The 16848-nt window shown below is 36.5% G+C and overlaps 1 protein-coding gene across 1 annotated transcript in view; it reads right to left on the bottom strand.

The window, feature by feature from the left end:
• Positions 1-16848, bottom strand: part of COL25A1 (collagen type XXV alpha 1 chain) — a 480059-nt gene that overhangs the window by 176408 nt on the left and 286803 nt on the right. The window contains exon 5 of the mRNA XM_079776470.1: positions 5278-5295. Coding sequence (XP_079632596.1) covers positions 5278-5295 — 18 coding nt within the window. The remainder of the gene's footprint in view (positions 1-5277; positions 5296-16848) is intronic.

The following is a 16848-nucleotide window of genomic DNA, read 5'->3' as shown; positions in this document are numbered from 1 at the left end:
CCCATTGCCCTCTTCCCCTCTCCCCCACAAGCCTTCACCACCCACTATCTATGTCCTTGGGTTATGCATATACACATATGAGTTTGAGTTCATTCGTTGGTCTCTTCCCTCCCCCCTCCCCGCTCCCCTGCCTTCCCTCTGAGGTTTGACAGTCTGTTAAAAATAAACCCAGAGACATAGAAACATAGCACCATGACTCTTAACACCTGGTAGTAAAGGGACAAGGAAAAGGAGGACCTAGGATGAAGAGAGGAACATAGATGTAAGACTGGGGAGCCAAAAAAGGACTCAGTTACCAGAACAGGGATGCCTTGATCTTGGCAGAAAGCCAATTATTACAAATAAAACATGGCACCAGAACCACACTTAGAGAAATGGCATTGATCCTCAGTCACCTGCATGTTGGAAAAATGCCTCTTTAAATACCTCGTGTTTAGGGTCCCAGCTGAAACTGGGGATTTCCCAGATGTAGAGATGTGGGTAAAGCCATCCTCAGATGGTGGGCCTGTGAGAATTGACAAGACTCCATATTCTACTTGACTAGTAATATTAAAAGAACTATAAAAATATAGAGGTTGAATCTGTCTTGAGCACCACAATTTCATAGCCTTATCATTGTGCTTTGAACATAGTATGAGCTAAATAAATATTTGAGTGAATTGAATTGAATTATGTTAATATGAATTAATGAAGAAATATCAGGGTGACTTTTATTTCAATATATTAATTTTACCCCACCCCCAAATAATTAGTACCGTTAGCTTGAAATAGAAATGCTCATGTCTTTTTTCTAGTTTCCTTTCCTTCTTTCTTCCCTTACTTACACTCTGTTGTCATGTTTTTTCTCTTTACCCAAACCATTTTTTCAAGTCTTTGGGACATTATTTACTCTACCTCACCCCTTTTCTCTCTAAGAATTTGGTTTCCTTTGTTTCAGTGGATTCACAGCAACATCCTCTTCATTCATTTCCTTGCCTCTTTTCCATCTTAACCACAGCTGCTAGAATTACCCTTTTTCTTTCTATTACCCTTTCACCATCTTATTTCCCTTGTCAAGAACCATTTTCTCACCCATTTTGGTAAATGCAAAGACTCACCTCCCTTCCCCAAGGCCTATTTTTGTATTTAATTTCATGCTATCACTGCAACAGGGTTACTTCCATTTAGCTTTCCTGTCTTCAAAATTGTTTAAAAATCTAATTTAAATTCATCTAACCATCTTTAACTTTAGGAAGATGATGGGAAGAACTCCCTTCTGCTGATATAATAGATGTGTTCCTTTTGCTATTGGTCTGCGAAATGAAACCTTATTAATCTGGACGTTCTTACTAAAGAAGTGTGATATTAAAGAAGCAAAATTGAGTTTTATGCTCTCTAAGGAAGAGTTTTGCACTGTATAATAAATAACACTGTGAAAAAGACAGCATGGGAATATTTACCCTCAGCAAGAAAACTCTCACAGACATAAACAAACGTACATGAACAACAAGTTGGCAATTATAATTCTGCCCAAATCTTTTATAAACTGAAAGGATGTGCAATTTCCCAACTCAAACATATACAACTCTTTTTTTGGAAGTTAGTTGTTTAGAAATCTGATTTTATCTTCCCAGAGGACTCATAATATAAATATAGTTTATTTTCCCAGCCCAATTCACAATAGCCTATTACTAATGTACCTAAAAAAATTCTTGTTGTACAACAGAAACAATACTGGTAATTCTCCTAATGGAAAAATCCATTGAGAGCTGGAATTTGGGATTTTAGAAGCTTTCTCTCACAATACTAACCAGTCACAGGGAGGGTCATCCCTGGGTGACACGGTTATGACTCAGAAAGGGGGTTTTGAGGACTAGTTAAGGGAACTTACTTGGAGAAAGCTTGTTTAGATGGCAAACTTTCTTCTTCCTTTCCTCCCTTAACTAGTTACAAAAGGGAATAGGAGGAGAAGATAAAGAGAAAGTTTTGCAATGTTTGTGCGCTTCCCTTTCCCCACAGTTAAAAAAAATGTGCTAAGAAGACACAGGGATGAAGGAGGAACAGGATCAGCAGGGAAGAAATGCAGGTAAATTCGTTATTTTGAATCTTATATTTATAAATAACAAAAAAATAAGTTATGAAGAGTTTTAGCTGATAAATCTTATAAAATCAGGGAAACTGAATAAGATAAAAATTTAAGAAAAAAAGTGGATATCTTTTTAAGTTACCAAAGAGATAATGAAAAAATAAAGAAAGACATACCCTGTTATTATGTACACTGTATATGACTAATATAATTTTTAGTGACCCAAATAACAAAACATGGACATTTTAAGAGAAATTTGATCAAATGAAAGAAACCTTTCAAGCATTTAAGAGCCCATTATAATTTCCTAATTCAGGTTTTAAATGTACATTGTTTGCTTTTTCATTATAAATCTGGATGAAACAAATTTAATGTATAGTTTATATACATATACTCAAAGAAAAAGTGGATTCATGCTAAGGTGGTATTGTATAACTGTATAAAATACTATAACTGCTATATATATTGATAATTGCATCTACTATATAAGCCATTTCTAAGTCTTTATATTTTTTGTTAGATAAAATTAGTTAAAAGTCTACTTTATATTTAACATCCACTTTTTGTTTTAAAAAAGTCCCGAGAGTAGATTAGGAGTTAGGAAAATAATACATAAACTGGTAGCCAAAATTAAGGAAAACCAGAGCAGGTTACAATTTGAGAATGCCAGTCCTATCTCCCTCAAAAGTTTCTAAAATTTTCAAGTGGAAGCAGTTTACAAAGTTTACAAAGTTTATTTTTCTGAAGTATATTTAAGACCTGATGTAAAGGCATTCTGAAATACCATAATATACTCTTTTTAAAAATTTTTGTTGATGTTCAATTTCATGGAGGAAATAGAACTAAAAACAAACAAACAAACAAACAAAAAACCCTCACCTGAAGATATGTTTTTATTGATTTTTAGAGAGAGAGGAAGGGAGAGACATTGATCCATTACTCACCATATGTACCCCAACCAGGAATTGAACCCATAGTCTTTTGGTATATAGGTTGATGCTCCAACCAACTCAGCCACTCAGCCAGGGCCCATAATATACTTTTAAATCTCAGCTACAGGGATCCAAAATGTTCCTAGTTCTGTCCATCCTTGGCTTCCTGTGCTGTTAGTTCACCATCTTTCTTCTGCTCATTAACTGTAGCAGTACACTCAAGATTTATTATGACCTTGTTCTTTTTACAGTTATTCCTTTTAACATCTCATTAACTAATATGCTTTTAATGCTGTCTTTTTGTCCAATTTCCAAATCGTTACATCCATATCTGAATTTCTCACTCTTTGTTTTGTCAATAGGACACTTGCCTAGCAGATGTAGGTGTCAACCCACATCACTGCCTCCCTCCAAGTCAGTGGTGGAATACAGGTCCCATACATCCCTATGGCTTCCTGCATTCGTCCAGCAGCTGGATTATGCTAGACCTTCTGGGGGCAGGTCAGAAGTGCCAGAGACTTAACACCAGGCACAACTCTCAACAATGAAGAAAGGTAAATTAGTGGATAGATACATCAATTTCCGTGCCCCTTGGTGGGACAAGTCTGAGGCAAGCTCTACACAGTCTCTCCTAAGTTCTTCAGCAGGACTGAGCCCCAGTCCATAGCAGTAACATGTTCATTGATGCATCTGTTTCCTGGTTTTCATACCCTCCCTGTGTTATTTTCCCACTTCTTCACAATGCTACCTGGGATCATCTCCCAGGTAAATTATTTACGCTCAAATCCTTACCTTAAGAACTGCTCTGGGATAGTGAGAGGTGATGCAGGCTAAGACAGAAGTTCCATTAAAACTTAAAATATGTTAAACATGATCATCCTCTCTCAAATGTCTTTGATTAACACTCCAATTTCTTTGATTGTCTATTACCTCACTTCTTCCCTAGAGACTACAAGGGTATGAGGGTTTTAGAGACAAACTTGACTCCTGCTCCCTGTTTTATGGTATCGTCCCAGGTGAGTCATTTATCTCTTCTATTTTGTATATACAATACTTCCCAAGGCTGTGGTAAGCATCCAATAAAATAAAACAGGCAAAACACCTTTTACTTTGTCTTCATCCCAATATAATGTAACAGTTTCAAACTTAGGGAATAAGCTACAACTTGCTTTGATGAGTTTTTTCCCTCCAATAATTACCTTGAATCAACTAAAAATTTAAGTGAAAAATCTCAAATAATGAGAGTATTTTTTAAATGAATATAAATTAATTACATGTCAAACTTTTTCTCATGAGTGTAGTGTGAAGAGGACTGCTCTATTGAAGTATATGGGGGGTTTTGTTTGTCAGACATCTTTAATATACAGAGCTCATAAAAATTATAAATAATATTCTCTTGGTCTAATATGAAAATTAGCACACAATAGACAATTTATGATATTGACTAACAAAGATATCATGAAAGTCATTTATTTATCAAACAATCTAGGACAGAAATAGCATTTGGTATGTCAAGGGGAAAGAGACATAAGGGAAACTCAAGAAATAATTATGTTATTTACAGGTATTACAGTGCTAAGGGTGAAACATTAATAATGTCAGTTCCTTCTCTATAGCTTCCTATAAACTACAATAAGTGGTAATATTAAATTTGTTGTTTTGTATTGACTCACTTCTAAAACTCCCTCCTTTTGTACTTTCATCTTTATACACATTACTCTCTTCTAAAATTTCCTCATTTTCTTCAATATGATTTAGGGCTCAAAAGATTTTATGTTGACTGTATTCTCATTTAATTACAAATCATGTCTTCAACAGTTGGTTTATATTGAAAGTGGGGAATGAATTCAATATCTGTCTATAATGAATCAAATGAAGCTGGTAGGATCAGAGTCTGCATGATCAGAGTCTGTGGATTTACAACAACATTATTAGTGTATGATTAATCAGTACCTAATGTGAGCCAGTTCATAGCCGACATCTAGTAAGTCATTCTGTCTTACATTAAAGTCCTGTGGCTCTGTTTCAGATCAGTTAAGAGTTTTGCTTTAGATGATAGTACATTGTTAACTTGCCATCTGGCCCAACAGCTGACGTGGCTCATACAGCCCTGGAGAGGCCCCGCCGAAGCTTTACTCCTGGGAAATATTTGGTCTACTGTGTGGTGTCATGATTACTGGCTCACAGCTTTTTATATCCTTCGAAAAAGAATTGCAGAAAAACCTCCACACTGGAAAGTTCCCAAATTGGAATTAATTTGTTAGAAAAGAGTTCACTTACCTGAGGACCAGGCTGACCCTGAAATAGAAAAAGAAACAGAAACAGTTACAAATGGGTTTTCTTCAGTGAATTGTTCAGTTAAAACTCAAACTAGTTCTGAAAACCTTTTCAAAATATTTCTGAAGATAATAATCAATACCTAACTACTGGCAAACTTTACTTTGTGGTTTAAAAATCGTATTATAGTTTACATTTTTACTCTATGCTATCATCTAAGATCTTGATATTATGGACTATTACATGTAACTCCAAAATGACTCAAGGGTTTTAGTATGCTCTAGAATCAAACTGCAGAAAGAGAAGGCAAAGGGAAATCTACCTCACATGGTCATAATGAATGGTTAGTGAAAAAGAGGGTGTACTCGCAGAGACTATTACTATGAGCTACATATTGGCACAGAGTGAAGGAAAAAAGAGGCAGATATCTTAGTTTTAGAACTCATCAAGTCTTTGAATTTCTCACTGTTTCAATAATACTTTAATCGGTTTTAAAAATAAATATTTATCTCTTATTGTGCATAATCCTACCTATGGGCATTTTAAAAGGACAGGAGGAGAGAGTTTGGCTCAATTAAGTGCATCATAACTCCTCAAATAGTCAATAGATTATGTAACCTCTGGCCAATCTAATTCATTTGGAATGTCACTTTCTTATTTAAGTTGATAAAAACTTCAAAGCAGCATATTTGTATATGCTTGTCACTAAGAGAAAAATCACGTGTGAATAAAAGTATTGATTACACATCACCTTCTTAAAATCTTCAATTGGGTTTTGTGTAAGATGAGATGAAAGAAAAAGTTCACACTGAGTTAAGGAATCTTAAAAAATACATTAATAATGTACAGTCTCATTGCATCAGCAATATGCCAGTGAGTATTATTCAGGAAAGCATGGCGCTAATACAATTCCCAGAGAAGACTTGCTCTCTCTTAGCCCCTCTCTAAGCTTAGAATTTCTTTGATGATTTGTTCTCTTACTAGGGATAGAACAGATGATTTTCAAAAGCATGTCTGAAAATGTGGTTGGCCAGGTTTTGTGTAATCAAAACATGAAGGGGAGCTAAACCAGGCTGCTGTGGAGGTTACTCACTCCACTCCTGTACTCTTTAGTGGTGGAGAGAGAGAAAGAGAATAATATTCACTAATTCCTAACCAAATACCAGACACTTGGGATTTGTTTTTCCATTTACTACTTATAAACTTCCCTGCATTTTACAAATGAAGAAACTGAGGCTCACAGAAATAAGTGAAAAATCACACAGTCGATAGCTGGGGAGGCAAAATTTAAACCAAATCTGATTCTGAAGTTCATGCTTTTCCACCAGGTCATTCTGTCTTTTAGTCTGGAAGTTTAAGAAAAAAAGAAGTAGGCTTGCTTAGATCAATAATGATAGTAGAGCACTCTTCAAGAGAGTGGACTTTAAACCTTCCATCCACTCCTCAGCTACAAGGTGAACCTCTGCTTCCAGATGCAGACCTCCAACCAGCAGGACCAGACTGCTAACTGATGCCTGTCCAGAAACCAGGTCAGCAAAGGTTCTGGACGGGAACAGAGAGCCCTAACATCGGCTCTCAACATGGAAGACCTACAAAGGCAGGGCTCTCCACTTACATGCAAATAGGGATCTTGCCAGATCCATGTAATAGGTGAAACTGCAATACATGCTCCCCCTCTAGATGTTTTAAGCTTCTAATCTTTCTGAAATTTAAAACTGGTGCAAACTCAGAAATGTAAACATTTAAAAAACCTTGGAATACATTACATCTCTTGTATGTTTTTATAAAAACTCAAATGTAGGATTCTCCAAAATCAGAAAAAATTTCTTCAAAAGAATGTATTTTAGCATTGTTGCTGAAATTTTTTGCTTGTCCTACAAATGAGAATTTTCCTGTCTATTTTTAAAATGTGTCTTTTGTGTTATTAAACTGAACAAATGATTTTAGCATACTGTGTACATATATTTATGTTACTTTATGCAAACATACATTGTGTTATACATTTTATATTAGTGATCATGAGAATAAATAGTAAATGATGGTGAAATGAAAACGTTGCTGTGTACTTTCCAAATAAGCATTGGAAAGTATACAGCAACAGAAAACTCAGATTGCCCTAACATGTGATATGAATTTCAGGTGTGCATGCATGTGTATGTGTTTATGTTTGTCTGTAGGGTGGGGAACTTTAAAAAGAGGGATGGAAGTGAGTGAGTAGAGAGGCTTCCCAGAAAAATTATGCATACAACATGACAAATTTGGTAACTCTCCCTAAAACATGGATTACACAATGCAATCCTTATAAATCTTATAAGTCCAAGACTTTAGGACTGCCTACACTCAGTGTGAGGTAACAAACTGTGCACTAGCAGACACAGTAGAATACCGGTCAGAAAACAGTCTAGCAACTGGAATATTTTCTTTTTATATTATGTATTGATTTTAGAGAGAGAGAGGAAGGGAGAGAGAGACAGAGAAAGACAGAGAGAGAAACATCGATTAGTTTTTCAGTTATTTATGCATTCATTGATTGATTCTTGTATGTGCCCTAGCTGGAGATCGAACCTGTAACCTTGGCTTATGGGACGAAGCTTGAACCAACTGAGGTAGCTGATCAGTGCCAGCTAGAATCCTGCAATCATCCTAAAAGAGTCACCTAAAGAGGGGAGGTATCTGTGGGCGTGGCAGTGAGTTTCCTGCAGGGTGCCCGGCATATAGGAGAGAAGAAAAGAGCCCACAGTGAAACTGGTCTCAGAAACACCCTGTGGGTGACACACTAGGTGGTAGGTACTGTCTTCCTCATGACAAATCACCAAAAGAAACATCTCAGGATTTTCCGTGTTGCTTCTGAGTAATTCATTGAGAAAAACAAGTATTTTCATTCATTAGTGGATTTATTTTTTAGTCTATTGCAATTTATAGGTAGTGAATATTACTAATAATCAACTATGAAAGTTAATTTCTTCCATCTAAAATACTTTTTTAAATGAATAGTTTATAAGTTATGATGAAAACTCACAAAATACAACTTAGTTGAATTTTTAAAATAAAATTCCTGAAAAGGACCTTTTTTCGCAAACAAATTACCAAACTTACTATAAATAAAACCTGGAATCAAGTATAATCAAGAGCCATGCCAAGGGAAATAGTTAAATCACAGAAATACTGACCTTTGGAACAAACATACATGCAAAGATGGAGAATGCCCAATGCTCCCAGGGGCTGATTTACTGAATGTCAACAGCTCAGTGTAATGCCCCCAAGACAGCTCAGGCACCAGGGTAAAGGAAAAGAAAAATCAAGAGGAGCCGGCTTTAAAAAGTGGTAATCAGAACAGTATGGTGGGAAACAATCAGCCAGTAGCTGATGCTTGACGGAAAAGTGTTCAAAACAAGCTGAAAGTTTTGTGAGGCAAGTAAACCACAATGGAACATGATAATGAGATGACATATCACTGGAGGATGTACTGTTACATTAGGCCATTAAAGAGCAATATTAACCATTCTCTGTTGGGCTGTTATCACAAGTATGGCTGCCAGAAAGTGCTAACACTCTTCCTAAATCTACAAAGTCTTAGATTTCTGACTGAGACAATTAGATTCACTACAGGATACTTCTTTTATGGGTGGTAAATCTGTGGCACTCCTTTTCAGATGGGACAAATACTGTTTTTCCATTCCCACATGCACAGATAGGCACACAAAATTTGTACTTTAAATTTTTTAATATATTTTTATTTATTTCAGAGAGGAAGGGAGAGGGAGAGAGAGATAGAAACATCAATGAGAGAGAATCATTGATCGGCTGCCTCCTGCACATCCCCTACTGGGGATTAAGCCTACAACCGGGCATGTACCCTGACCGGGAATCGAACCATGACCTCCTAGTTCATAGATCAATGCTCAACCACTGAGCCACACCTGCCAGGCTAAAGTACAATCCTATTTTGAAATATTGATTAGGATAACAGACTCACATAAACTTACTGTGATAAATCTTAAATAAAGCCATTTTCATTTACAAAAGCTTGAGGGAATATTAGTACTGCTCATGCAACTCTAAAAGGTGCTACCTCTGCTCCAAGGTAATTAGAAAGCAATTACTTCAATAACTTATAAACTGTTCATTAGGAAACCCAATTTTGATGACCATTTTTAATACCCTCATTACAGATTTATTTCATTTTCTTGAATTGAAAGAAAATACTTCAAAACAATAATTTCTATATTTTGCATTTTGGAACCCTTACTGCCCAAAAAGATCATTTGAAAGTGACTACTGTAACTCCATTTTCTCTTTGAAGTTCTCAAATCCACACACTGGGATGTCAAGCTTATTTTTCCCTCAGGTGAAAACACTTGAAGTGGCCATTCAGGTAAAGCTTTAGAACAACATCAGAGGAACTCTGAGTGGCAACATCACTGCACTGGTGGCAGGAGGTTTGGAGGAGCAATAGGAATCCTATCCTAGAATCATGTGGGTGGGATCCTTTAACCTTTTGAGAGTCACAGTTTGACCTAAATCTGGTAATTTCTTAATCCAATATTCCAGAAAGGGGTCTCTTAACTTCTGTTCACTGCAGAATAAATGCATCCATGTCAAAGAGAAAGTCTCCCCATCCAGTGAATATTATTCGGATAATAGAGAGGGAACTGAGTCAGGCAAAGACTGCAGGGGCTTCACAGGACGAATCAGATCCTTCACATCTGGCACAGAACAAAAACATGAGAGTTCTATCCTGAAGAAAAATCTCTTCCTACTTTGATTAAGCTTCCATATCCAATTAATGAGAGGCTATTACATCAAATTAGTTTGATACTTATAAAATGCTTTAAAATTTAGCATGGTAATTTAAAGTAGGCTATATATCCAATATCAACAAATCATTCAACTAATACAAATTTAGATAAAAAGCTTATAAATTTAAAAAACAAATTAATACACAAGTGGTATATTACAGATAAAAGCAACTGAAGAAGTAAAGCATTATGGATTGTGTGAACTAATTTTAAAATGCTTTACAGAGACTGCATAGTCTTGCAATGTCTATGCTTCCAAGGTCTCTTATATGCTTGACTAAAATAAACATTATTCATAACTGCCTAATGTGTCACCCTACAGGATAGAGAGGAATAATTCTTACCTTAGCCACAGTCACATAATATTTCTTAGATAAGAGCATTTCTATTTAAGAATTTAAAAAACCTTAATCCTCAGTGGTTTTAATTCTGGGAAGAAGAAACCATATTCTACACTAGAGGAAAATAAAGAGTTATAGTCTCAAGCCTGGTGCATATTGCTTTTTTAAAATTTGAGAGAGGAAGAGAGCGAGAGCAAACACGGAGATGGTTTTGTTGGATTCATCTAAAGAAAATAAAAACTGATTCAAAACTTGGAACATTTCTTCCATATTTGCCTTTCATAAATAAATACTGTATTTAAAGATTTACTCTTATACTTAAACAGGTTAAAAAGTCCTTCCCTTAATAATTAAAAACATTACTATATTTTCTAACACAATACCATATTTACCTTTTCTTTCCTTTTTTATTCCATTGTAAATATATACATATATATATATATATATATATATATATATATACACACATATATATATATATATCTCACAGCTTTTAAAAATTAAATGTATTGGGATTAATAAAATTATATAGGTTTCAAGTGTACAATTCTATAATACATCATCTATATATTGTGTTTAATACCCAAAGTCAAATCTTTTGTCACCATATATTTGACTCCTTTTACCCTTTACTTCCCCGCCCACTGCCCTATCTCTCTGGTAACCACCATAGTGTTGTTTATGTCTACGAGGTTTTTTTTAATTTTTTTTTTGTTGTTGTTTTTGTCTTGTTTGTTCATTTGTTGCTTTCAGTTTCATATCCCAAATATAGGTGAAATCATATGGTTCTTGACTTTTTCTGTCTGGCTTATTTTGCTTAGCAGGATATTCTCAGGATCCAGCCATGTTTTCCCAAATGGCAGTATTTCATCTTTTCTTATGGCTGAGTAGTATTTCATTGTATATATGTACCACATCATTTTTTGTTAAGATGCTCTTTTTAATGTGTAGATAAATCACATAAATTAGAGAAACATTTAAGAAAAATTTTAAAGACATAACAATTTTAGGTAGGCAATTGTATGGAAGATAACTGTTGTAAATGTCAAGGCCAGGGGTCCTCAAACTACAGCCCGCGGGCCACAAGTGGCCCGCCGAGGACATTTATCCAGCCCGCCGGGTGTTTTTGCCGCCGCTGCCTGTCCTGCTTAGCAGCCGACTTAGCAGTGTGCATAGGAATTTGTTCATAGTTTTTTTTTAAAAAAACTATAGTCCGGCCCTCCAACGGTCTGAGGGACAGTGAACTGGCCCCCTGTTTAAAAAGTTTGAGGACCCATGGTCAAGGCTATGTAATTATTCCATAGGCCCCAAGGTGAGAGGTTGGTGCCCTGGTTTATAAAAAATTGTTCTCCAGCTTGACTGGTGTGGCTCAATGGTTGAGCATCAACCTATGAACCAGGAGGTCACAGTTTGATTCCCGGTCAGGGTACATGTCCAGGTTGTAGGCTCTATCCCCAGTGTGGGGCATGCAGGAGGCCATCATCAATCAATGATTCTCTTTCATCATTGATGTTTCTATCTCTCTCTCTCTCCTTCTCCCTTTCTCTCTGACATCAATAAAAATTAAAAATATAAACAAGAATTGTTCTCCAGTACATATTGCAAAGTTACAGGTATTGTTTGTTGTTACATTGAGTCCCAGACAGAAGTTTTGTCCCAAAATTCATTATGCTGCAAAGCCGCAAAGCCATATTGAAGAACACTAAAGTACTGAAACCATGAGAGCCAATGCATAGCAGTTCTGAGACTGACCAAGAATCCTGAAAAAATTGTCATAAACACTAAAAGGGATAGTCATGGGTACCACACTCTGACTTGCTGTTATGGCCAGTGCCACAGAACTGGCCAAATAAACCAGCATTGTAAGGGTGAACATGAGTACCTCATCTTCTTTATCCACCAAAGAACATTTCAGTTGTTTACATGTCTTGGCCATCCTGAATAATGTTGCAATGAACATAGGAGTGAATATATCTTTGCAAATAAATGTTTTCAATTTTTTCAGTTATATAACCAGAAGAGGAGTTGCTGGGTAATATGGTAACTCTGTTCTTCATTTTTTCCATACTGTTCTTCATAGTGGCTATACCAGTTTACATTCCCACCAGTACTAGACTGCTGTTTGTCTCCATATATAAAAATTAACTAAAAATGGATCAAAGACCTAAATATAAAACCTGACAATAAATTACATAGAAGAGAACATAGGAACTAAACTTATGTATCTTGGTCTTAGAGTGGATTTCATGAATTCGAAATGCAAGGGAAATAAAAACAAAAATAAATAAATGGGACTATATAAAACTGAAAAGTGTCTGCACAGCAAAGGAAACCAACAACAAAACAAAAAGTCAACCACTGAATGGGAGAAGAAATTTGCAAACAACACCTCCAACAAGGGGTTAATATCCAAAATATATAATGAATTCATACAACTCAAAAAAACAAAACAAAAATCTAATTTTAAAAATGGGCAGAAGACCTAAGATACTTCTCTCAAGAAGACATACAAATGGTCAACAAATATATAAAAAGATGGTCAACTTCACCAGCTATTACGAAAACGCAAATCAAAACCACAATGAGATACCACCTCACACCTGACAAGTAAAAACAAGTGTTGGAGAGTTGTAGAAAAAAATGAATCCTTTTCTTTCTTATAATTAATCTAGGGGCCTGGTGCACGAATTTGTGCACCAGTGGGGTCCCTCAACCTGGCCTGTGGGATCAGGCCAAAATCGGCTCTCCAACATCCCCCAAGAGGTCCCGGGTTGCAAGAGGGTGCAGGCCAGGCCAAGGGACCCACCAGTGCATGATTGGGGCTGGGAAGGGACACGGGAGGTTGCCCAGCCAGGGAGGGACCACAGGAGGGGTCCAGGGAGTACCCGGCCCATCTTGCTCAGTCCCTATCAGCTGGACCCCAGCAGCAAGCTAACCTACCGGTTGGAGCGTCTGCTCCCTGGTGGTCAGGGCACGTCATAGCGACTAGTTGACTGTCTGTCCCCTGGTGGTCAGTCCACATCATAGTGAGTGGTTGAGCAGCTTTAGCATATCATTAGCATGTTATGCTTTGATTGGTTAAACGGACGACTGGATGACGGGACACTTAGCATATATGGCTTTTATTATAAAGGATTTTAATAATGGAAACAAGAATTTTTACTGTCCTGCCAGTTTTTATCACATAGTATATAATAAATAATTTGGTTTATGCCATGTTTATTAACATCTTTAAAAGTGTGCTGTTTTATTGCTCCAGATAAATATTGGAACCAATTTATAAACATTTAATAGAAACATTAAATTTATATAGGTGCCCAATTTCAATTTTCTATATATTGTGCAAAAAGATGGACTGACTTCTCTCTATACTTGTCTGTCCTAGATATTTTGCATTAATAAATGTGTGCTACTAGTAGCAGAGTCAATAAATTCATAATGACGCATCACATACTGCTTATTGCTGCAGTGATAGAGAACTCCAAAAAATGAAAACCTATTTTAAAATTGGGGAGGGAGTGGTTCTTCAAGCTAATAAGCTGATGTTCTTTAGTGAGCAAGATATCTGGGACTGCATTGGGGGTGGGTACACAATACAATATACAGATGATATATCATAGAATTGTACCCTTAAAACCTATATAATCTTATTAACCAATGTCACCCCAATAGATTTAATTTAAAAATAATTTTAAAAATAAATGAAAATAAAAACTGCCACTTACTGACTACCACAAGTCACCAAGACTTTTACAAATGACATCTCTATTATAATACATCTGTAAATTAGGGGTCATTTCCACCATTTTGTAGTTGAATAAACCAAGTTTCAGAGAGGCAAGGCAATGTTCCCAGAGACACACAGCTTCTAAAAGGGAAAGCTAGAATATGAACATGGTTTGTTTTGAACACTTTTGTGCTCTCACTTGCCTCATGCTGGTGGCTGAAGTCATAGGCTTAGGATAGATTACCCAGGGGAATTAAGTAGGAGTGATTCTTAACACTCTTTTAAATTAGATAAAAGCTATAGCGCGCGCGCACACACACACACACACACACACACATCTTGAAGTCTATCCATAGATTCTCTAGTGAATCATTCACTCCAGGTTAGATCCCTTGGGTAGAGAAATATAAACAAGAGAAGAAGAGTGTCCCAAAAAGGAAAGTGAAGATGAAAAGAGTTAAAAACAACAACTTTGAGTTAGTTCAAGATTCAAGAGAATTTTAAAAAGAAATTTAAATAAGGATACAAAGAGTCCTAAGAAGGAAGTATATAGCTATAAAGGCCAACCTTAAGAATCAATAAAAATCCCAAATAAACAATTTAACTCTACACCTAATGGAACTTGAAAAATAAGAACAAACAAAACACAAAGTAAACAGAAAGAAGAAAATAGTTCAAATCAGAGCAGAAATAAACAACGTAGAAATTTTAAAAGATTAGAAAAGATCAATAAAACTAAGAGCCCTTGTGACCTCCCTCCAATTGCTTCAGGCTCCCGACCCCCAGCACAGCCTTGTTCCTGCTAAGGCGCCCATTCACTAGTCAAAGTCCCATGCAAGCTTCAGGGCTTTCACCTCTTCCACAAAGAATTGCCTGCTTTCATACAACATATGGGAACTTGACTTCCCCTGAATATCCACAGATTGTAGTTTTAATTCTTTGATGACATTGCATTCTGCCTAAAATTCTAGCTTCTGATATCTTACTAGTATCTCTCCTATTAAATGGTATGCTCCTTGGACAGCCAACACTTAAACGGTGCTGTTACAATATGCCAGGTACCATGCTGTTTGTTTTGTGGACATTACAGGTGCCATGATTAGCCTGTTTTACAGTCATGGAAACAGGTAGAGAGAGGTTGACTTGCCCAATATTACACAACTAGTAAGTGGAAATGCGGAGCTATACTATTAAAATCAGGTCTGTCAGATTCCAGAGCCTACACTTTTTAACTATTTTACTATACTGCACCTTGGACAGTAAAAGGCATACAATAAATATTTAATTTTTTAAAAAATTCATCCTTATATGAATTTTTACTCAATCAACCTACTAAATTTCAGGCACTGTGTTGGTGCTAGAGGAAGAAGGAAAAATAAGGACCCTTCAACAGTGGAACGTGCAGTCACAAACAACACCGAGAAGTTAATGCATTCTCAGATTCTCATACGTTATTGGGCTTTTTCTTCCCCAGCAACTGGGGGAGACCTTTGACAAAGGCTCACATTGTAAACACTAGTTATAGTTCTCTCTTCTCATTGCAATAAAATTGATTGTATTAAAATACAAATAAATGTCAGATAAGCCCTTTATTTTAACAGATAATGTAATACAGTTAATAATGCTGGGACTAAATTAGATACTGTAATGTAATCTTCAAAAGGGTACTGAGTACCTTTCATTTCTTCTGTACTATAAGTGTTCTCACTTGAGACAGGAAATGTAACTTAGCATTTTAGAGACACTGGCTAAATTACCTCTATTGATGAGGCTCAGCAGGTTCTTTCCGAATGATTAGAAATAATTGCCGAGGGATAAAAAACAGTGCTCCATGGGCTGTAGCCACAGCATGCTCGGAGCCTACTGGGGAGAGAATAAAGCACATGCTCCCATGCATGACTGGCTCTATGTGCTGCCTGTAGCATGGCTGACTGACCATCCCTGAAATTGCATAAATGAAAGGAAGTAGGCCAAGGTACACACAATTGTATTAATAATTGGGTTGCATGCAATGAATTAGGTTAGCCCACCAGGTCCTTCCTAAAGGGGTGGAAAGGCAGTACAAACCTCGAGGAATAAAGTCTGCTAAAGCAATCTTTTCAAAGCTTTTGACAAAGTACAAACTTCAGTCATTTATTTTTTTCTCATTGAAAGGAAAGTTCAGGGAAAAGTTTCAGTTCAGTTTAAACACATGTACATGCACACACACACACGCACACAGAATGGATAGGTGTATGAAGCATGAACTAGGACACGAGAGTTCTGTAGTACTGTCCTTATTCACAAAGGAAGTCAAGGGACCTGGTTCTGCCATTAAGCAGAGGGAGGATTTTCCACCAATGTCAGAGGGTAGGCGTGGTGTAGTTCTTCGTTCCTTTGGCTCTGTGTATATTCCCACAGGAACAATCTGTAGTACAATGGAAACTGCCCCCCTATTTGTCCAGCCATGTTGCGATTGTAGGCAGGAGCGGCAAAAGGTAGTACCATTCAGAAGAGAGAGGTCAACTCAACCAAACCTGATTCCAATTTTCAAATTTTTGAAGGAAACAATACATTTGAAACCTCTTTGCTTTGTGATCCTAGAGAATAGATTTTAACCTGCTTTTTCCTGCTGTAGAAATTTCCCAGGTTTCTAAGTTCTTCTTTTCAACATTTCCCTTTCATAAAGAGCCCATAGTAAGTAAAGAATGAGAAATATTACTAGTAA

The sequence above is a fragment of the Cnephaeus nilssonii genome (assembly GCF_951640355.1).
Source record: "Cnephaeus nilssonii genome assembly, chromosome: 1".
NCBI classification, from domain to species: Eukaryota; Metazoa; Chordata; class Mammalia; order Chiroptera; family Vespertilionidae; genus Cnephaeus; species Cnephaeus nilssonii.
This window is presented reverse-complemented; position numbering and strand designations above follow the sequence as displayed.